Source organism: Corapipo altera, unplaced genomic scaffold, assembly GCF_003945725.1.
Source record: "Corapipo altera isolate COAL_440 unplaced genomic scaffold, ASM394572v1 67, whole genome shotgun sequence".
In the NCBI taxonomy this organism is placed as follows: domain Eukaryota; kingdom Metazoa; phylum Chordata; class Aves; order Passeriformes; family Pipridae; genus Corapipo; species Corapipo altera.
The window spans coordinates 3,120,573-3,144,180 of NW_020884906.1; the positions used below are offsets into that span (position 1 = coordinate 3,120,573).

Consider the following 23,608-nt stretch of genomic DNA (forward strand, 5'->3'; position numbering starts at 1 on the left):
ACAGAAGAAACCCCATCCCCAGTGCAGTATTATAAATACAGTGCTCCTGCTCCTGGGGCACAACCAACAAGATAAACTCTTTCACAAGACATGTTCAACAGTTAAATCAGGGGTGCAGGTTATCCACAGTGGATCTCAGGAGATACAGGATAACAAATGCTCCCTCAACACACAATACATCTGTGTCACATTCAAAAAGATAAAGCCAAATACGTTTCTATGCTCCTCTTATTTTTGGAGAACAATTTTAAAATAGGGCAATACCTGGATGGAAAACTGATTCAGCCCTTTATGCCACTGTCATTTTGTCCTGTCATTGGCATGTCATGGGTTTTTTTCAAATGGACATTGGATAATGACAGAGGTGACCAATAAACATCAGCACAGGAGGGAATGCAGGCAATGGAAATTGTCTAGAGGGGAATACTCTTAAAATTAAGAATTTTTTAAAAAAATCTTTTATATGTTGTCTGGTTCACTCACAGAACTGTTTGTGCTATGATACAATGATCAGAAGAGAAATGATCAAGGAAGGTTTCAATCTATATCTCTGGTCACAGTGTAAAAAAACCAAAAACAAACTAAAAAAACAGACCCACAGCAAAAAAGCTCATATGCTCCAGTATAAAAACTATGCTTAAATATGTTGTCTGCACACAATACAAACTCTGAACTCTGTTGTCACAGTACTGTTCTGTTACAATCTCCTCCACACATTCCAAGGGCTCCGTCCACTGTGTCTTTTGGGGCAAAAAAAAATATTTTCAGGCCACAAAAAGCCCATATATTTGCACAACTGTAAGACAGAGCAATGCAGAAAAGGTAGGAAAAAACCATACACAAAAGCCAAAATAAAGACACAGCCATTTACATATTTAGCTTTTACTGACCTTCCATTTGAGTTAGTTCTCAACAATTGGAGTTATTTAGCATTAGGAAACACGAGAGTAAAGCCTATATATTTCATGCATGTATATGTGTGATATACACTATGCCACATTCTGCCCTGTTCCAGCTGCAGAAATCCAGCATAGATCTGGTGCAAATAAGATAATTTCTTTAGGATGTTTTAATTTGTAGTCCCAGATTAACTTGGGTGGGGTCTGGGGTTTCAGTTTGGGGACCACACCAAAAATTCTTGGCCAGGAAGGGGAAAGGGGAGAAAAGGTTGATCCAAACTAAAAGAGATCATTTTTCTTAGTGTAGGAAGGAAACATGAACAAAACTTAATTTGGGATCAAACAGAAATGAAATGCATTAAGTTTTTCTAAACTTTCAATTCCACGTCTTTTGAATTAAACACTTCACTACATTCAGTCCCAGTTGATGGATGTTTCCTGTTCCCTAAAGATCAATTTCATTTTATTTTATTTTTGATAAATTTTCTATCCAGCAGAAAATTTCCACTCTGCACATTGGGATGTAAATACCTGTTCTCTTGGAAATCAATGACAGATATCTGGCTGGATTCACTGGGACCAGAAACAGTCTGAGCTGCTGAAGATACAAACATTTAATTAAGGTAAAAAAAAAAAATCATCATAAAACCTCTTAGCAAAATGTGAGGCTGAAGATTTGCATGTTTTCTGCTTGTTGTAGTACTTTGACAGCTCAGTGTATTAGGAAAGATAATTACCTTGGTGATTCCTGCAAACCAGTATACCCAGTCTGTTACAGGGAGAGTAAACAAGGAAGAGCTGGGGATAAGGAGTCAAGGTGAGGGGATCTCATCTTTGGAAATTGTTCTGGAGACCCTGGCTGCTAAGTCCTAGAGCAAGGCACATACTCAGGGACTTTGACCAACCCCAGGACTTAAACTCTGCTTTCCTCCAGCTGGGAGGGTGTGTGGTTGGCACAGCGAGATTGAACTCTCTCGTGCTCCAAACACCACTCTGAGAACCTACAAAACACTGCTCCAAACAAACAGTAGAGTGGTTTTTTTTCTCCTTAGAGGTGCTTCACAGCAGTACTAAAACAGCAGCTATTAAGTGCTGAGCAGAGTTTAAAACCACAGAAGAGACTGCAGAGACTTATTTAAAAGCTGTCTGTAGGTAACAATACATAGACTTATTTGTAGGCTGGCTGTCTTCACAGTGTATCATTGTGTTTCATCTTCGTGGTAGGAATTCAGTGTCTTGAAAGGACCAGTAGAAGCAGAAAGATAAGTCACAGTGCCAGATTTTGATTTCTAAAAGCTGCAGAGAGTTTAAGAAATGCACTTGATGGACAGCTGTTGATTGCATCCCAAGGCTCCAGGCAAAGCAGTGGAATAATTTGTATTGAGATATGTCAGCAGACACAAATCAGCAATACAGAGGCTCTGGGCTGCTAGAGGACAACCTGAGCCATTTCTACCTCTGATAGAAAAGGTGTCAACAGGAAGATCTAAAATCCTAATGGACCACACACAGGAAATTTACATGTTACATGTGCTCTTTATGTGCATACAGACACATGTGTGTATTAGCTCTGCTAATCCGTGCCCTCATTGGGAGTGGAGTAGCTGGAACCTGCTTCTCCCTCAAGTCCTGGCTTCCCTGTAGCATTTAAATTAATCACCATGCTATTTTGAATAAACTTCACTTCAATAACCGGATTCTGTAAGGCAATAAATGTAAACAGAGAGAGTACAGAGAGCCTGGAATAGCCCCATTACAACACCCCAATGGGAAGCATTTCATTTCAGGGCATAAAAATCCATCTTTCCAGAGGTACGTTGCCTTTCCTCAGGCCTGGGTGCTGGAATGATTCAGAGAGCAATAAGCCCTTTTTGCATACCTAGTGTTATCATCATTGCTGACAAAACCATCCAGTGTATATTTGTGCTGGTTATTTTTACAGGTATTGCTCAGAGCCAAGTGGTAGAATGTGCTACAGTTCTGAAGGCAAGTAGATGAGGGCTATTTACTCGACAAAACAACATGGCAATTCCCAATTTATTAGGCAGTGATTATAAAAAAAAAAAAAGGTAGTTTTCTACTGTTACAAACAGTGAGAAAAAGCTGGTGGACACGGTGTCAGAGGTCCTGAATGTATGGCTTGATTTTCTCCGAGGAGCTGCTGTCACTGTCAGACTGCTGATAAATCAACACGGTTGGCTGAGTTGGTGCTTTTATCCCAGGTGTTCAGCTTGGTGGGGGTTGTGCCTGGCCTGTTCCCAGTCATCTGGAAAGCAAAATAGTATGGAAAATAGATTTATTTATTTCTCCAGAGCCACTCTTGCCCGGATGAAATAAAAGCTTTGAAAGCATCTCTTTGCATTACAGTGTTGTCACAGGGTCTTGGGAGCATATGCCATAAAGGATTTTTAAGCAGTTATTGCCAGGATCTAAGGTGATTGGCAATGATAACTTAATAATATCTATCACTTCAGGTGTCTGGTTCTTCATAAAAACAAATGTCTTTTGCCTCTAGGCAATTTAAGGAAAAGGATAAAAGCATATTTACGTGTTGCCTTAAGAGTTCATCCCTCAGGTTTAAATGTAAGAATGCCCTATCAAAAAGCCATCATCATCATCATCATCAGAGCAATACACTGCTGGAATGCAAAAGTCCATTACAATTGGTGGGAATGATCTGATTGAACTCCAGAGTTCATAAATTATACTCCAGGGTTCATAAACCTCTGTTTCCTTTTATTTGATAATTTACCAGAAAGCAGAATTTTGTCCTTTGCTTTCAAAACAGGTATTGTAGCTGCAACTTAATGCTTGCTGATTCCACCTGTCTACACCATGCACTAGGTTAGGACTAAAAATACACATTTGCCTTCTCACTGTGCTGTTCTTTCCAAGAGAATTTAATGTGGAACACTTTCAAATAAAATAGGGGGGGGGGGGAAAGGAGGAATACTCACAATGTCTGAATTGAAGGGTTTCACATTGATGTTGCGAGTGGAACTACTGGTGAGGGACCAGACCTTGGTTTTGTGCTTAAAGGCAGCTCTGACCTATGGGGGGGAAAAGTGAAACCAGGTAGAAGATTTCCTTTGAAAAAGTTGTGTTCATTTTCACAGGGGGAGCCTACAATCATTTCCCCATTATCCTTCCTCCACATCAACATCACTGTGCTAATAAACAAGACACAGTCCACCCCTACACACTTTTCTTTACATTTATGGTCTTGTTTTAAAATTTAACTTTACTTTTCCAAGATGTGACCGTTACCATTCATCCCGTTAAAAAAAAAAAAAAAGAAAAAAAAAGAAAAATAATAAAAGTAAAAAAAAACCCCAAACTGCAGTGCACATAAACATATGTTCCCAGCATTTGCAGTCCTGGTTTGAATGATTTCAGGAAGTGCCCCTATACTGTTTTCAGCAGCTCACCAGGACACTTGCACATTTTCTAACTAAATATACAGCCCCAGGCTGGACCACAAGGTCCCCTGCTCAGGCAGGGTCTCCCTGGAGCTCACACAGCCCTGATATATCCAGATGTCACAAGGACATAAACCAGCTGCCAGCCCATTGTAAACTGAATTATTTAAAGATGAAACTCCCTAGAGATGTAGGAATATTCTTCACCACGGTGAAAATAATCAGCTGCATAAAGAAAGGATGGTGGGACAGGCATTCTTTAGGCAAATAGGTGAGATTTGTCTGGGATTATTGGCTGGAAGTGATTGAACAGTGTTATGATGTTGAGATCAAGAACAACTTTTCAGATCATCTTGGCTCATTCTGCTGTGCTTCTTGATAATATGTGTGCATTTCTGTTTGGGTGCACTGGGAATAAAACCCTTTTTTACCCAACCACTTCTACACCCAATCTACAGATTTCTCTGTACAATACCTGAGCTTTACTTCTACAGTAAGAAAGAAATTCTCAAGAAGAGGAGAATTAGCTGCTTAGCTGAAGAAGTATTTTAGACTTGCACAGCCTATGATGAAGGCCTGCTCTCCAAAACTGACAGCTCACATCAGCTATGTGTAAACTGGTTTTTGAGGATACAAATTCTGAAAAGTTTCTGAATTTAACTCCTCATGAGCTTCAGCAATTCAAATATTTGTATTTGATATAAAATATCTGAAGCTTCAAGTTTTCTAAGCCTTGGGGGAGAACGGAATGAAGAAATATTTTTCCTCCCTACCTTTCAGCTGCCTGCTTAATTTTAGTTGATCTCAGAAAAGATCAAGTCAGTCCTGACTCTCCAAACTGACTGTGGCAGAAATCACATCAAATGATGCACTGAGACAAGTTTGGCAAATAAATAATATCTCCAGGGAAGAGCTGAAGTGCTACTGTCACATAGGAAGCAGCAGCAGGTTATGGGGCAGAGCTGCTTATCACATCCAGAAGAAAGAACTGGGGGAGAACCAGAGCTGTTTGTGCCTTCACAGTACCCCTGGCAGCATGTTGGAAATGGTTTTCATAAGAAACATTTATTATCAGTAATACCTGGTGCTGAGCAGCATTTTCTGCTCTCTCCACAGGAGGAGGGGATGCTCCAAGCCCCATTTACATCAGCCTTGCCCTGCCTTTATCCCAGTTGCTCTAACACAGCCTTAATGCAAAAAGATGCCTCAGTCCACTAGGAAAACCTGAGTTTCCTGCCAAGAAAAAGACTTGGAATATCTTCTACTCTGTTTGGTTTCCCATTAAGGGCTGCATGAGCAGTATGTTTTGCTGAGAATAATTATTTTCCTCTCTAGAACTGCAGATATAACAGAGCCCCAACAGGGACTGCCAGAGTGAATCCTGCTCCCATTTTTTAGGCATCCTCTCTTTGCAGTGCAGTGGGTACCCTGCTCAGCCCCTCCAGCCCTCAGGAGAGCTTCTTTCCTTAGTCTGGAACTGCCTCCTCTTATCCTTTTTATTTGTTTCAAACCTTTCCTAAATGCTAATTAAAACAAATGTCAAGCAGGGGCAAAAATGCTGGGAGTTACAAAGCCACTAACAGTCATGTATTAATTAAAAGGCAATCAGTGACAGAGCAGGCAAAAATAATGGGGAGTTTGTTGTAGTTCTGCACTTACATTCTTTCAAGTTGTTAACACCAAATTTGTTGACACCAAATTTGTTGACACCAAATTTGTTGACACCATTTGGTTACATACCTCTGAGTTCAGAAGACAGTGAAACAGGAACATGAAAAATCCCTGGAAAGAGATAAAAGGGAGAAGGGTGAGGTCTGGCTGTGAAGAATCAAATCCATCAATGTCATACAGAGCAGCTATTGGGTAGCTGGAGATCTCTAAATATCACAGAGTGCACTAAACTGTGCCCCGAGTGACACTGCAGAGACCTGCAGCATTAGGGAACTATGAGACTTGTCTGGAACTATTCATGTAAGAAAACACCTCCTAAACTTGCAGTACTAAAGCAAAAATCTGGCTGAAAATAGGCAGGAATTCCGTTTTCATGACAACAAGAGAACTTTTTGTTTGTGCTTGCAAAGACCAAGGCAGAGGGAAATGCTGTTTGGGAAACACCAGATCAGAATTTTCCACACTAGAAAAGCACTAGGAAAATTTTCAAAGCAGAATTTTGCTATCTGTGGGTTTTTCATCCAATGTAAAGTGAAAAAGTCCCATCCTCTTTTCCTCCTAGAATAATTCTATATTTTCTGGGGGGAGTATTCAGCCAAACTTATTTTTTTGTTGTTATTTTGGATGAAAATTGGAACTTTTCTTATCAGCTCATGGGCAGAACCCCGTTTCACCCTTTTTGTGTCCATGAGACAAAAAAAGGGATCTATAGGAGTTTATTTTTGATTCCTCTTTGTAATTATTACTTGGGAAAGAACTGTAACACACCTATAGCTTTAGGCCTCTACTGAAATGTCTGCTTAAAGCTAAGCAGATGTTTCCATTCCTTCTTGGACAGAGCTATTTTTCTGGATTGGTGTACCAGGAAGATGAGGGATTAGTTGTCTGCATACAAGAGCCATGTGCAGCACATGGAATAGCTCCACTTTTGATCTTCCCCACAAACTTCTGTTCACTATCATTCAACCTCAGTAATGAGGCCTTAAATTGACAGTGAAAAATTGGCCTGGTATCTCTGCTGAAGAATCCTGCCCATGGTACACGGCCCAGGAAGAATGAATTTCATTTCTCAAGCTCACTGTCTCATTTATTTAATTATTGCTACTGGAAACACTAAGGAGTGGGATACAAGTTCTGTTCAGAGACAACCTATTGCCAGCACTGTGTGGTCAACACAGGCTTAAAAGATAGAGGAAGGAAAACACAGAAAAAAAAAAATGCAATGAGCACAAGCACTGGAAAATATTACTAATGATCCATTTAATTGGATCTCAGCACCAGTTCTGTAGCCAGAAATCTCCCCACCAGGTACTTACTTGTAATGAATTGAACACAGCAAATATATACTGGAATACTAATGTGTGGGCATTGACAGCCAAAATCCCAAAGATCCACGAGCTTCCCAAGATTGGTAAGAGAACAGCGACGGCTTTAGCTGTCAGTCTGAAAGAGAGAACGAGAACAGGAAAGGTGAGGAGACAGTCAAAGAGATTTCAGCCCCCACAATGTGTTTAACTCTCTTTGCCATGAAATTCTTTTCATGGGCAAGCCTTTTAATTATTTTTCATCTATGGAAAAGGGGATAACAGAATCTTGGTATCACATGGGCTGAATATAGATGGGGAGTCAATGACTGAGGGTGCAGGGGAAGAGATGGAGAGATGGTCCTAAAACTATTGCAGTCATATCTTCAGTTTACAGTGAACTATGGTTTTGTCAGCAAGGATGCAATTGTAAGAGGGTAGAAACAGAAAAAACTAAATCCACTGTGTAGCACATCCAAAATATATATGCTCAGTATACAGTTGAGTCAAGAAAACATGGTATTTCTCTTACAGAAAGTGGCTTGGGATTTTTAATTGCCACAAATGGGAATAAACATGTAACTCTGCCAAATGCAAATCCTCTAACACCTCAGCATTATTCTGCTACCACCCTGCCTTGTTCAGAGTTGATTCAGAGAAAAGTACATCAAATATTTAAATAGCTTGTGTTTCTTGGAGATCCCTACTGATATATGTTCACTCTGCTTAGTCTGGAGGAACTTGGCAGAATTTCAATGGAAAGTAGTGTGACAGCTGAAAAGTTAATAGCATGGAGAATATGAGAGGGATTTTTGGTTTTGCCTTAATGAGTTATGTACAGGGTGTTTATTATGTACAGGGTGTTTGTTATGGTGGAAGATGAATTGAGTTGTAGTATATCAAAGAATTAAACAATCACTGAAAGTTTTCTGCAGCAGCTGAATTCAGTGGAGCAGATTTTACATAAAGACTAAACAAAGGGAACCACAGAGAAAATAAAGGCTTTGGGTTCAGAATTGTGAGGTCACAGTGAGGTCTCCCGAGTGTATTCGTAGCTGTCTTCATTAAACACCAAAGAACCACTTTCCACTTCCTTCATCTGCAAGAGGAATTAGGGGCAACCAAACCTCTCCAAGAGATGAGGACCCTGTAGCAGAGGTGTGGGCAACACACATCCATTTTCTGCTCTAATCCAGCAGGGATTGGTATGCCCAACACAGCTACACTTGTAAAACTGTCTTCATTGCAAACCACCCTGTTTTCTTCTTCTTCTTTCTTTTATTCTCACACTCTCTATTTTTATATATTTTTCAGTTTGGAATATAATTTTCCCCAGCTGGTTTGTTGCCAGAAGTGTTCTCAAATATTTGTTTTTGAGTCAGAGCATAAAAAGCTTCGTCTGTAATTTGTAGTTGGGGGCAGAATAGAGTCAGGCCTTCAATTCCAATATTTTCAAACCCATTCTTACAGAGTGGATTTTTAGAGGCCTTTAACATCACAAATGTCTCATATACTTTTAAAAATCATGTATTAATAAAGACTGCTCACTACTAAGCCCAGAGTTCAGCACATGTGCAGCAGAAATTCATAGCTAAAAATGAAAATAGAATACAGACATGGGATTTTCCTTGCAGAAGTATTAATGTTTCACACACACTCATTTAGAGGAGCAGCCATGTGAGGGTGAAATTCATTTAAGACTGTCCAAGGGTCAGCTCTGCATATGATTCACTTAAATCTCATTAGTTTTTTTCCTAATTATTGCATAACTTTCTACGCGTACATGCTCTGAATTTCATCCTACATATGACTTTATTCATTCAAGGCATTTATGAGCTTTACTCACCAATCAAAGGACTCAGCTCTATTGTTTATGATGCTCTTTTATTTTCTTCCACTTACCCCTCCCCTTCCCACCCTTCTTTCTTTTTATCTTTGAACTTTAAAAAAGAAAAATACTAACTGTAAAATGCTGTGTCAGAACACCATTAAGGTAGCAAGGTTAAAAAATCTTAGAAATACTAAAGTTAATGTTCCACTAGGTACATTAATTCTGACACTCTGCACATACTTTATTTTTTTTTCTTATTCCCATTTTTCTTTTCCACATGAATATTTTAGCAGATTAGTTCTAGTACACTAAGATATAGAGCACAATCAAATAGATGTTGTTTTTGGAGAAGGAATACTTCTCCATGCATGACTTAAGCTGTGCAGCTTAAAAAAAAAGTCACTAGCATCACTTGAGTCTATAAAATGGGTGACATGAAGAAGCAATAATTTGGGGCAGGGGTAGGTCTTACTTTGCAGATACTGAGGTTCAGCCCCACCAGGACTTCAAAAACTCTGCTAAAATCTTTCTTTGTCCTTGTGCCCAAATGTGTCAGAAAACAGAATGGCCACTGCTTTAGAAAGGAGCCTCTAAATTTCTCCTGTGTGCTCGTTCTCATGCTCTGGCCTTTGAAATCAAAAGGAACCCAACAGCCTCTTTCTCAGATACACTTTTAAAAGCTCAGATATTGTCACTCTTCTCCACTCTAACAGCACCAAATTAGGTGAGCTTTTTGTCTCTCTGCACCTAAATACACTGAAGGATCAGTCCCAGAATTAATTAATTTGTAACAAAGCAAAACCAGCATAAAAAAATTCTTTTCTCCTTTCTATTGTTTTATCTTGCCTATATACATATATATATTTAAGTATATACCTGTTATTACTTGGACAACCTCTGGAAAACAAAAAAAATACTTTGAGTCTGAATAAATTTTTATATCTAGAATATATGGAAAAGCCTTTGGGGTATTATTAGCTGTACATAACCTATCTATCAATTCAGTTTATGGTTCAGGGTTGTTCTCACTCTGCCCCAACACCAACAGTCTCTTTGGTTGGGTCACAGAGACTTCTGAAGCGCCACTCACCAAGAACCACTTTGGTACAGCTTATTCAGATTTGTAAGCTTTTCCAAGCTGGAAAGCAGCCATGAATTAGTGCTGCACAGCACCACATCCTCTGCCATCAGAGGCTGCTCTTCAGATGTGGCAGGTCCTTGTAAATCCAGACATAATCCCACTTTCAGAGGGCCAAGGTAGAGCCTTTTAAATATCCTTAGACACATTATCCATTAATTTCTAAGGTATCCATTTAACATGCATTCACCCTTTTAATTTCCAGCTGAAAAAAAAAAAAAAAAAGTGTTTTTCTTTCCTTTCCCTCTTCCCTTTTCCTCTTCTTACAGCTTAATTCTAATTCCTGAGAGGTAAACCCTGCTCATCAGAGATCTTCCCCTCCAAATTTCTTCGACCGGGTCTTTTTCAGTTTCTTTTGCTTTAACATTCACTTCAGTGCAGGATTTTGATGTTTTCTGTATATCTTGCTCAGTCAGAGCCAGCTGAAATCCTGGAGTGTGCAGTAATCAATCAGCAGAGGAAGGGAAGTTTTCCGAGCTGGGCAATTATCAGGGCTGTGTTGAAGCCCCGGTGTGAAAGAACTACAGGTTTCAGCACCCCCGAGACGTGTTTTCATTACCAACATCATATAAAATCGTTGCACTGTTACTAAAGTTACCAGGGACGTTTTTCCAAGAGCACAGTCGGGCCTTCCAGTTTTATTGTATTTGCAATTGGTGTGGAACAGCTCTGCTCAATTGTGATTGCTCCCTTCCCCTTAGTTAATCTCTGCCCTTTTCTGCTGTTGCCCTGAGCACTCTGTCGATACCTCACACCGAGGCAGAACGACTCCACTGACAGCTTACAAGAAAGAAATTTCACTCCTCGCAGAAAGAAAACTTTATTACTTCTGTGAAAGGGGCCCCCTAATTCACAAATCAATTTTATTGGTTCTATGTGGAGCACTAATCCTTTTAAGACTTCTGACATCCACTTTTCAGCCCTGATGCCTGTTGAAGTAAGAACTAAATTCAGACCCATAAGCCAAGATTATGTAATCATTGGAGGAAATGCTGTCTAAAAAAAAAGGCAGAAATCCTTCACCACAATTCACCGAAATTGATAACTTGACAAATAAGTCTTTTAACTGAAGTTTCTCTCTTGTTTCTTGAACTCCTCACAAGTCACAAGCAATAGCCTTTGTACTTCGTATAAAACAAATAAACCCCCAGACCAGTAAATAACATTTCAGACTAATGCCGGGAAAAAATGGAATTTAGCTTGGGTTTCCCATTTGTTCCAAGCAGCACTCACCCATTTCTAAGCTGGAAGCTGGAGAGCTGCTGGGAAGCCACAGGCAGCAATTCTGCCTGGGAATGGAAATGTTTTTCATGCAAGTTCAGCACGTACCTTGTCTGAGGAACAGCAGGTTGGTGTCAGAGGAACAGCAGGTCTCTGACCATGAGAGCACCCTGTGCTGCTGGTCACTTTGCTCCCTGGAGCTCCTTTTGTTACTCCAAGGAGCAAAATCAACACCAAGAAGGTTTAGGTGGTGAGTTGTCACCGATGTCAAACAGACAGATGGAAGGATATTGGTAACAACTCATATTTTTTAGGGAACTAAACAGCGATAAAAGCACGGGGCTGATCCACAGCCACTGATACCATCAGGAATCTAAAGGAATGAGCTCCCTTGTGCTCCTCAAGAGGCTTGACAGAGTAATGCACTGAGGGTGGTGTGAGCTGCTCAGCAGAGCAGCCAAAACTCGGGCTCAAGAGTCAAATCCCTCAGGCCCATTTTGAACTTAGCAACCAATTTACTCCCCACACTGCACCAAGCGACACCAGAGGAGGTGTGGGGGTGTTTCATTAAAAGAAATTAATCTCTGAACTCTGCCAGACATCTTAATCTAGTGAGTAGAGCTCTCATCTTAGAAAGGACAGGCGTGGATTTTACTTCTGCTCCTGACACCAAGCTCATGAACTCCTCCAAATATACCTGTACCTCCTTCTCCTCCTACACTTGGTCTTGGCTGTATGGACAATAAGGCTGATGGCACAAGGAGTGGCTTTTAATTAGCAGATACACATTTCCTTGCCTAATCTTGGGTGATTTCTAGGCTCAACTGTAAATTAAAAAAATAATAATAAAAAAAGAAGACAAAGCTACTGGTAATTGCAGAGGCCATTTCCCATTTTCACAAATGTTATTTGCAGTTTTGAAATAATGCTGTGAAACTGAATAAGAACTATAAATTTACAGTCACTTCAGATCATTGCTTTCTCATGAGTGCCATTTATAACCCAGGAAGACCTTGATAATCAAAAGTATTGTAGCTACAAAAAAACCAATTTAGGCTGCAACAGCAACTAAATCAGATTGATTTTTATCACATGAGTGGAAAGGGGGGTGGCATTACTCCTTTGCTGTACACTCTCAACCACAGACCCTCACAGTGAGGAAGATGTAGCCAAAGTAGTGTCATCTCTCACAGGCCTTCCCAAAAATCTAAAACTGCCTTTGGTAGATGCAGCATTTGCCCAGAATATCGGAGTCTGGGCTCAAATCACTCTTCTGTCTAAGGGAGTGCAGTGTCCTTCCTTCCAGAAAAGCATTTTGACTCCTTGCTTGGTGCTCATTCTTGCCTATTTAACCTGTTCCACTTGTATTAAATAATGAAATATTCTCTGGCTCAGAGAGAGAAGGTGAACTCCACAGATTAGTTACCAGGCACTCCCTGAGAGAGGAGAGTCCTACCTAATCCTTGCTTTATTAATATTTCTGAATTTGTATTAAATATTCAGTAGAGCAGGGACTGAAATTCAAGTCTCATTTCAAATCCCCATCAAGCCTGAAAAAATTAAGGCCATGACCAGAAATGGAGTTACTTTAAGAATTTTAATACTGAGAAGGTAATTCCAGGGACTGGCAGTGCTGACTTTTGACTTAAGCACCTAACCAGGGATTTAGGAATCCATGCCTTGCTAAGGCCTCCCAGAGATCAAGTCCCATGTCACCTCCATTGCTTCTGGGTTCTAAAACTGCAAACGAAAAAAAATATTCTTCCCAAAAAAAAAGCAATAAGTACTGAACCAAAACATGTTCTTCTCCTTGTCTTTAATGTAAGCTATTAAAAAAACATAAAGAATTAAAATATAATGTCCTTGCAAGCCGAATTTTCAGTGTTTATGATTTCCCTAGAGGAACTGAATTTGCGGTGGGGTTTTTCCTTTCTTTTTCTACAATTCCTCTCTCCAACCATTTTTGTTGCTAATTCTCTCACTGCGCTGCTGCTGAGACAGCATTCTCTGCTTCTCCATCCCCAAGCCCAAGGTGAGAGCTAATTTTCCGCTGAACTTTGCCATCGAGTCATCAAAGAAAATAAGAGCTTATTATCACAGTGGAAGGATGTCCCATATGCAGCCAAGAAGTGGCAATAACTGGGTTTGGATGAGGAGACCTGCACTGAACAGCTTTGTGTCACAGCATACCCAGCTCTACACAAACTCATTCCCAAGAGACACCCAAAAGCTTCTCTGTTCTCAGTGAAGTCACCATTTTTAAAAGGTGACTGGGACCAGCTGCTAATGAATAGTCTTGTTGCATATTTGTGCTTCAATCATCAAAACAATGCGTGTCTCTGCGCTTCCTCTCATGCTCTGCTTCTCCTGAAGCATCACTTGAACCTCGGGAAGAGCCCCAGTTAAGAGAACATGTTTTCCTTTTTCCATAGCAACTGCTAAAGGAGCATGCAGCACAAATATCTGCAGTCAGACAGTCACTGCAGGTGTGCTGAGAACAATCCCAACCCTTCCGTGTACAACCATTTATAATAAATTCACAGGCAGCGGTGCTCTGGACACTCTGTATGTGTGAGAACAAGTCTGATCCCTCAGACTTCCCCCTTCTTCTAACAGGGACATTGTGCCCAGATCTGCACTGGACTAAGCCCAGAAGAAGGAATTTGTTGTGACAGTTTATTCCCAGAAAACTCGTTACCTCTTTCTTTCAAGGACGAGGCAATGGAAGGGTCTGAAAGGGCCTGTGGGTGCCAGGTGGAGCAGGTTAGATGTCACCTACGTTTTTCCTCCAACATTTACACCTAATTACTTCTTCCACTACAATCTCCATTGTTTCATTCATTTTCCAAGCTCCCAGTGCAGGACTTCTTCCATCTCATGACAGCTTTCTGTCCCTAGCTATGTTGTCAGTGTGAGCCATGAATCTGCATCAGCCCGACTCTTACTATGTTTAATTGGCTAAATCTCTGCAAGTCTTCTTGAAACAATATAATGAAAATTAGTCTTATTGCTCTATTTACAGCCATCTCAATCTTTTTTATAGTTATTGTATCATGTGGGGAAAATCTCTGTTTTCCTGGCAGTAAACAAAGATGACAGACCCAGTGCTAATAAAGAGGGATTGTCAAATTACAGAAGTTATGAAAAGGACCTCATAGTGTTCACTTTTCCTTACATAACAGGAGATTTGGAGGAAGCATTCACATGACTGCAATACTGATATGAAAGGACACAGATTGTTCAGAAAGGACACACAGGGAAAAAGAAAGGGTGTGTTAAAAGCATAGACCTGCTCAAAGAGCCAGAAACTAGAGGCAGACAGATCTTTCAAAAATCTCTGTGCAAAACTAAAGTATGGCAAAAATAAAGAACAGTGTGGCAATGAACATCTATGATGGCTCTCCAAACAAGAAGGCTAATGTGGATGGGGCCTTTTTTCCCTAAACATCACAGGAGTTGTCCAAAGCATAGCATTAGGTGTCAATATGGAGCCATCTTTGTTTAATTATTTATAATTATAATGAAACACAGTTTATAGACCTCTTTTTAAAGACTTATAAAGCTGCAGTCAGGAATGGAAAGACATTATGATTTTTTTTTTCCTTACTCTGGAATGTTAAACCAGGAACATCATATGCTAAAAATATGAAATAGCCCCCACTTTGTGCTCTGTGCTGATGATGTTTGTGCTGCAGTATCATGTTGGGGTTTGGGTTTTCAAAAGTTTGATCCTTTGGAAAGATTGGAGGCAACCAATTAAAATTATTGATAAAATCTAGAAAACGTGGCCTCTCAAAAATGGGACAGGCTGCAATTTGTCCTTCCTTAAACTGTTCTTGTAGAAATGTCAAGGTTTTTAAGAGAAAAACCTTCTGAGCTCCTTACACCCTGCAGAGACTCAAATATCCATTACCAGAGCCTTTCCCAGTACAAGTGATTGTGTTCTACACACATTTGAAAATGGTCAGAGGCAATTACACAGCCACTTGGAAATTTTTAGCAGACAAGTGGCAATGAAATCCACAGCTTGGTAGTTCTGTAGCCTGGGAACACCCAGAAGAAAAGCAGCCTCCTGTAGGAATCTGTAGGTTTGGCAAATATTTCTGGCTTTTAGCTTGAAGTCAGTGGGGCCCGTGGTTTAATTTAGGATGACAAAGTAACAATCACATCAAATTGTGCACAAAATTTCTGTGGAGTTATACTCTCCCCCCCGGAGGAGCTGAACTCTGAAAATGATCCCTTGACCTGAACAGTCTCAGTGACCCTTGATTATGCAACAATATCAACAGAACGATCATTCTCCCATTTCCATGGCAACGGCCCCAGCGAACGGCAAAGCTGTCAAGGTCGGGCACATGAGCTGAGAAAGAAAAGCAATTCTCTGTGTGATGGTTCACACGAGCTCTGACTGCAGCAGTGGCAAAGAAACAGTCACGTCCTTGCTTGATCGTCCGTCTCAAATGTACAAATGAGGGGGGGAAAAAAAGGATTGCAAGGATTGCTGGAGCACAGCTACAATCACTGCCTTGGGTTCTGCCAGCGGCTGCTGCTTGGGAGGACAACCCAAACTGCACAAAAACATCCATCTCTACGCCATGGTGCAACATGAGGAACTTGATTTCTCATTAAACTGGTGTTAAAGAAGGCAGGCAACATGTGGCTTCATAGTGTTTATCAAAATTAATGCCACAGTTGATGCTTAAGGCCCATTATGTGTAAGTATCCTCATTATTCCCAAGGAGAGGTCACTTTGCAGATCGGGATTGGTGCAAGAAAGGAAATCAGTTTGGGAAGAACAGAAAAGTGAAAAGTGCATTGGCTGAGGCAAACTTTAGAGTCCTTCATTTTCTGCTTGAGTGTTGGAAGAGAAACCTTTTTCTTTAAGCTCTTGAGAAAAAAAGATGTGCAAAGCAAAACTCTAAGAATTTTTTTCCACGGGGTGACTGGAAACGCTATCCTGCTGCTTTCATTAATGAGTGGGAGATGTTCACTTTAATCACCCTGCCTCTGAACTGGTCCCTCTGCCTCCATGGCTTTTTGGAACCATCTCAAGTCCTTTGCTTTACTAAGATACTGCTGCATTGGGGAAGGTTGGGTTCCATATACACCATGAACATGAAAAATAGACTCCGTGGTCACATACTGATTTATTTTCATTTCTGAGCTGAGGGTTTGATGATTCTCTTATTCTGGACTGTGGGCTCAGACAAATAACTCCTGAAATGCTTCTTTATGCAGCTCCACACATATTTATATCTGTCTCATTGCTGCTCACATTTTGACCAAGTGATCTGAATCATTACTACCTCTACTCACATGAGGACTACTTTGTTCTGCTACTGTATTCATATATTCCCTAGTTTTTAATATCATTATTAAATGGCATTATTTAAAGGCAGCTAACTTGGGAGGGCAACTGGAGAAGCTACAGGAGACTTATTTGGGATAAGAAACCATGCAGAGTTAAAGAACATGGCCCTTCCTGAGGTGGTTAAAGCAACTCACTTTCAAAATCTCACTATTCCCCATGTTCTTGAGCTTTCAGTTATCATCTCACTCAACTTTTTCATTATTTCTAGTATTGCTCCAAAAGAAAAGTGCTTTTTATTCAGTTTCTTTCACTAAAATATGTTTCTGCCTCACATCTTTTTCAACTGGAAAGAATTGAGCATAATGTCCCATTTCTATTTCCAAAACACCTGTAGCATATCTATCATTAATGGCATTCTATTACTGACCTGGAGAGAGTACCTGAAAGTTTTAATTTTGATTCTAAGATAGGACTTTTTCATTATCGTAATTACCTGTATTTTTCATTTATTTAATTTTATTTTGAGAGACCATTATTGGAAAAATATATAAACCACAGTAAGCTAAGAGCTTTGCCAGCCTGGGCAGTGATTTACGAGTTGCCCAGGGCTCTGCACAAGGTGTATGCTTAAACCAGCATTTACCTTCTGCAGTGCCATAACTATAATATTGGTTCTTATTATTCTGCATAAAGCTGACACAGAATTCCAGGATTATAAATTGGACCAAGGATGTAAATGAAGCAGTTCTAGCAAGATCTTGAAGTTATTGCTGTTCACAGGGAATTGCACCATTTTATGATGGAGGATCAGCATTTAATTGTTACTCTGGTACCAGGCATGAAGCCATTACTCAGAGCACCATCCTCCTACCACTCCAGGCATTTTCAAGGCTTCAAATCAGATATTAAAAGACTGGAAACTAAATACAACCAGGACATTATTTAGAAAAAACAAATTAATGTGAACTTCAAAGCTATAGATTTTCGAAACCTCAAAGTTTCTGCTGTTATAATTCTAAGATAAAGAAGACAAACTATTCCTTAGACAGCTCTGGTAGCAGGGAAGAGGACACTGGGGTGACACCACACCTGCTCTTTCTCAAATGTCTCAATATCACACAGTTAACAACGCCCTTGACCCAACTCCTCTCTAGCTGGCACCTTGTATGCAGCAAAAGACTCATCAGGAGTGATCCAACCTTAGGCATGGGGCCAGCAGAGAGTTTTTTCCTCATTAAATGCTGTATAAATCCTGATTTGCCTTAAGAAGGCCCCATCTGAATGCAGTGTTCCCTCAGCTCCTGCAGGGAACAGATTACACCTGCAGCGACTGCTCTTGGAATCCAGCAGGGACTGATAGGTTGGAATCAAGGAATTGGTTCAACCACAGATCAATAATTACAACAGAGCCTTCTAGACATTCCCATCTAGACAAGATGATAAACAGCTGAAGGGTGGCTTGGTATGGCCCCTTCTCTCACACCCTTCACTCCCATCACTGATTCTGTTGCTTTCACAGCAAAGTTCCATCACAGGGATTTAATAACCAAATTTTAATAAACCTTAGTCCATCCTGACATTCAGATGTGAAAATAAACATGCCTAAGCATCTTTAATAAAAATTATTATATCTTTATACTCAGCAAATCCAGCACCTCTTAACTATCAAGTTTTCCAAACATACTTTGTACCTATGTGTTTTTTCTTACTACCCTTCCTAACACAGAAAGAAACAGGCACATGAGTATCAGAGCTGCTTGTTTGCTTTGGAGCCAAAATCAACAGGCCCTGGAGCAGCAAATCCTGCTTAAGGAGTAATGACAGACAGAAAACTATTCCCACAAAGGATGATTTTGGCTCAGAAGGAGACAACCAAGGCAAAAATAAGCTGTGTAAAGGCTCACAGTGTTGTCTTGTCCAGCTCAGCCATGAGAAGGGGTCTGTTGTTGCTCCTGGCACCAGAATTAGCCCTGATAGGCAGCTGCACAACCACTTCTGAGAGCTCTTCAAAGGCAGCAGCTCAGCAGCTCTCCAGGTGATCAGCTCCATTACTTTGCAAGTCCCCTCCCATTACAGGAAGCTTAAAGATATTTGATTTTTTCCATCAGTTTAAGCCTGTTACTATTTGTCCCTGTTTCTCTGGTTTTGCAGAGTAGCCTCCTCTCTACAGCTATGCTTTACATACTTTTAATCTTTTAATACTCCTCCCAAAATGTGCCTGAAATGCGCCTGAACAATCACAACATGGCCTGGAGCCTTTCTCCAGTGCTGAGACTCTCAGCATCTGTGGTAAAGAAACCACTACCATTACTGTCATTATGATCTCTAAAAGATTAGCACTTCCTCATTAATGCCCTCATTGGTAACATTCAAACCCATGTTATTTCCAGTCTAAAACTCTGAGTCTAATAAGGAGATACCCAAATTGCATTTGTATTTGTCATATTCAATGAGCCAAAAATTTAATTAGGTTGAAAACATTATCATTGGTAGTAGCACTTCAGCTCACTAATTGTCACCGCTTAATACTTTCATTTTAATTATTTCCTTTATTGTCAGTCAACTCCCCCCCTTCCAACAGTGTCTGTGATGTACATCCCTCATGCTGTTTGAAGCCGTGTTCAATGAACACGATTCCTCACACACAGGGAGGAATTGTCAAGAAAAGGAATATCTGGAAGCAGATTTGGCTTGTCACACTGCTCTGCCTAAAGGATGGCTCTCCTTCAGCAAAGGGAAAAAGTTCTTTTCTTTTCCAGCAGAGCACACAAATGCAGGTACTTCGTGCCTCTCGGGGTTGCCCTGCAAGCATCTGCCACCCAGAAAGGCACAGAAAGGATTTTCTAGTGCTACAGATTTTTGATTCCCTGCAGACTTTCAGAAGAGTTTGCAGATTGTAACTTGCTCCTCACTCCTTGTAGAAGGAGGAAAAAAAAAAAAGGGGGGGGGGAATTCTCTAATGGAATCACAAAGGGGCAGAATTTAGTTGTGGAGGGAGATTACAGTATCTCCTTCAGCAGGAGAGCTCTCCTGAGCTTCAAGCAAGAGCCGTGATTGACAAGCACATTCTGTGAAAATGATCAGCTGGGAATAATCCTTAGAACGAGGAGTCGTTGGACACCAAATGACACGAAACAGGGGTGGTATCGCAGGAGCAAAACACAACAAACACACAATATCCTGCAGGAAAAGAGGGCTGATGTCGAAGCACCAAAGAGATCAGCACCAACTGCCAGCTCCGGTATCCGAGGCAGGAGGTGACTGGTGTGTTTACAAACAAAGTAAAATATCGATGCAGAGTTGTGGCAGGGAACGGATCAGTGATTAAACGGATGAGCAATTTGCCACAGCGCGGCGGGTGTGCTGAGGGGAGGTAATAGATGGCTTTGCAAAGTGCTTTGGAACGGCCAATTACACGGTTAAACCGTGCAGGTGTCTGCAGCACCACGAGCTGGAGGGGGACAACCCTCTGGGATTTGCACCTGGCAAAGGGAAATACTTTCATAGAATCATGGAATCACGGAATCATAGAATCATAGAATCATAGAATCAGTTGGGTTGGAAGGGACCTCCGAGATCATCAAGTCCAACCCTTGATCCAACCCCGCTGTGGTTCCCATGTCGCTGATGCCACATCTTAAAAACCTCCAGGGACAGAGAATCCACCACTTCCCTGGGCAGCCCATTCCAATGGCTGATCACCCTCTCTGGAAAGAAATTCTTCCTAATATCCAACCTAAGCCTCCCCTGGAACAGCTTAAGACCACATCCTCTTGTCTTGCTGAGAGTTGCCTGGGAAAAGAGACCAACCCCCACCTGGCTACACCCTCCCTTCAGGGAGTTGTAGAGAGTGAGGAGGTCTCCCCTGAGCCTCCTCTTCTCCAGGCTGAACAGCCCCAGCTCCCTCAGCCTCTCCTCAGAGGACTTGTGCTTTCTTTATAGCTTTTTTGTTTTTTTTTATTTTCCCAAATAACCAAAGTAAGGAATGGATTTGCATCAAACCAACACGTTCCATTTTCAGTTTTGTGCAAAGGGAGTTGTGATATGTGGAAACATGCAGAACACAGCAGCTTCCATGGCTTACTCGCCTGCTGAGCTTTCCTTGAAGTTCTGTTTTCCTCCCATGCATTGAAGCTCCTGCCATTTGTTCCAATTTTCAGTCCTTAATTTAACTAAACAGAAGAAGTATTTTTCCAGCGGAGAACTGTTCTACTGTTTTACTGAGTGGAGCTTTGAGGGATGAAGAAAATAAGCAAAACGAAAGAAAGAACGGGGTAAAAGGCTAAGAAATATCTCTAATTTTGCCGTAATTGCTTTCTCCATGGGTGATTATGATAGCTATCACTTCTGGTTCACCGGGTGCTGAAGTGTACACTTCACAAAAAAGACAGAGATTTTTCCAACTCGTTGGACCATTTCAGAGCAAGCAGTGAGAAAGTGCGCAATAAAAGTTGGACTTGACAGTTTATTCAAGAAAAGTTAATTAAACTGTCTCTTCTGGACAACACAATGCAGAAGTGAACTGGCTGGGAAATCACAGGGGTATGGCTGAGTAGACTAAAACTACTTCCTGCAACAGAAATGTGCTTTGTATTTCTTCCTCTGTTATGATTAATATTAGTCTTAGTGCAAAACTAAGATATTTGAGAATTTGTTATATTTTAACCCTTGTAACCCAGGAGCCAGGCAACTCAGATGGTCAAATAATTACCTGTGATAGGTATAATCAGGGAAGGGTTCTCTCCAAGGGGAACAAAATGTGCATATTTCTAGCACACTGTCACATTAGGTATTGTTTTCTCACTGTAACAGAGAAATACCTTTGCAAACAAATACAGCAGTGAGACTTTGAGGGGGCAGAGCAGCAAGAAAAAAAAACTATTTAGGTCCTAATAAGAGATAATGAATGTACTGTTAGAGTTAAGTCTTTGGATGCAGCAGAAATAAGTAAGAAAAAGAGTTCAAATGGTCCATAACTCAGAAATGTAATCATGTGCCTTTTCAAGCACATGAGCAATTCCATTAAACTAAGCTGCTTTAATTGCATTAAGCTTACAGAGGCTACTCATGTGCTTAAACTCAAACATATGATTAGTTATTTCTCTAAAAAAAGAAGGGATAATTCAAACAAATGCTGTATGTATGCATTTAAATGTTTCAAGGTATTCGATTCACCATCCTATGAACTAAAACATTCAAATTAGCCTTTTGGCAGAAAATCTGTTCCCTAGATGTTCTTATAAAGACACATTTGAATTACTGCTCGAAATTACTTTGCTGAGAGTCAATAGCTAATCTTCTAATAAAAGGTTCAAGCACAATCAATCACAACTAAGTGAAAAGTTCATGTTCTATATATGTGTTCGACATGCTTCAAAAACAAACCAAAAAGTATGTTCTTAAGTAAATTCAAGTAATAAATAGGAGCTGATAATTCTTTGCTCAGCTCTTACCAGTAAACTGCTCTTGCAGAATTAAAGAACTAAAAAGTGGCTATTTTTACACACATACAAAAATTCCTACAACAACCAAATACTTACTGTTCAGACTGTCACAGGAGTCTATTATGCATTAATAATGTCTCTGATCATATACTGATTAATTATATTCATTTTGCCATAAATTACTGGGTATTTTGCAGTTTATGTATCATAAAAACTTGCTTTTCTATGCTGGTCCTTCAGTTTATCCTATACTTTGTTTTGGGGGCACTATTATTATTTACATTAAACAAACAAATGACCACACGAGTAGGTCTGGAACTAAAACAAAATGTTCAGCAAGATGCTTTTGATGCCTCCACTGTGACAAGCAACATCTGAACTTGAAGGGGTCAACCAGCCAGTAATGTACTGCACTTCATTCTGTGAGAAATGTGAATGGAGAGGACGAATAATAAATTAGTTTTATGGCAAAAAAAAAAGAAAATGGAATTTTGTTCATAACTTCCTTTTCCATTTTGGCTTTTAAACACGAAGTTTGACAGATGCTGCCTTCAGAGTGGAGCACTGGCTCACCCTGATGCATATTCTGCAGTCACATTTGAGTCAGCACTTGAGAGGACCTGTTGCCATATGGAAAATCAGGAACAATTACTCTAAATAATTACATCAGTTTATTGCTGTCTGTTGCCAAGAGAAACAAGCCTTGTTGGTAATATCCACTCGCGTTGCCAAGTAACTTAATCTTTCAGGAAACTAAATATGCTCCAGGCCCAGCACTTCTCTAGCAATAAATACCCATTCTAACTGATATCATGATGACTCAAAGTGCATCTTTGCTCTGACAATTTCCTGAGGTAATCTCTGCTCAGTTATGGGCTGATGATGGACTTGGAGGTTTGAGTTATCACTCCTGGCTTGAGACCTGCAGAGGTGCTTAGGGAGTACAAACCAGTCAGTCTGGGCTTCCCTCAGCCCTTGGGGAGAAATCAGAACTTTTAAGGCCAGTGAGACGAACACCAAACAGACAAGCTGAACTTCATGGTATCAGCAGTCATTTCTCCACAGATCAGGAGTCCCAGTGGAGGTGGTGCCAGCCATACTGAGCTCTGGAGCTTAGGGGAGATGAAGCCAGATGAGGTCCTCTCCCATCCAGGCTGCCAGTCTTTGTCAGCGTGATTAAACCTTTCCTTTGGCAGTAGAGCCTGGCAAGAGGTGAGCCTGATGAGGAGCCTGTTCCGTAAAACCTCTGGGCTGGGACTTTCAGACTACAACAGCTGCTCAGGTTTGAGGGGAGCAACATCTGCAAGTGTGAGGCTTCTCAGTCAGGTGCTTCTGGGCAGATGTGTTGGCCTGAGTCACCAAGAAAAGGC

At 40.6% G+C, this 23,608-nt stretch overlaps 1 protein-coding gene across 1 annotated transcript in view; it reads right to left on the bottom strand.

The window, feature by feature from the left end:
- Positions 1-761: 761 nt before the first annotated feature.
- ADGRD1 (adhesion G protein-coupled receptor D1) overlaps positions 762-23,608 on the bottom strand; it is a 140,505-nt gene continuing 117,658 nt past the window's right edge. Inside the window, exons 22-25 of the mRNA XM_027652149.1 lie at positions 7,306-7,432; positions 6,059-6,100; positions 3,857-3,949; positions 762-3,165 (exon numbers count right to left, since the gene is read on the bottom strand). Coding sequence (XP_027507950.1) covers positions 3,070-3,165; positions 3,857-3,949; positions 6,059-6,100; positions 7,306-7,432 — 358 coding nt within the window. The 3' untranslated portion in view covers positions 762-3,069. The remainder of the gene's footprint in view (positions 3,166-3,856; positions 3,950-6,058; positions 6,101-7,305; positions 7,433-23,608) is intronic.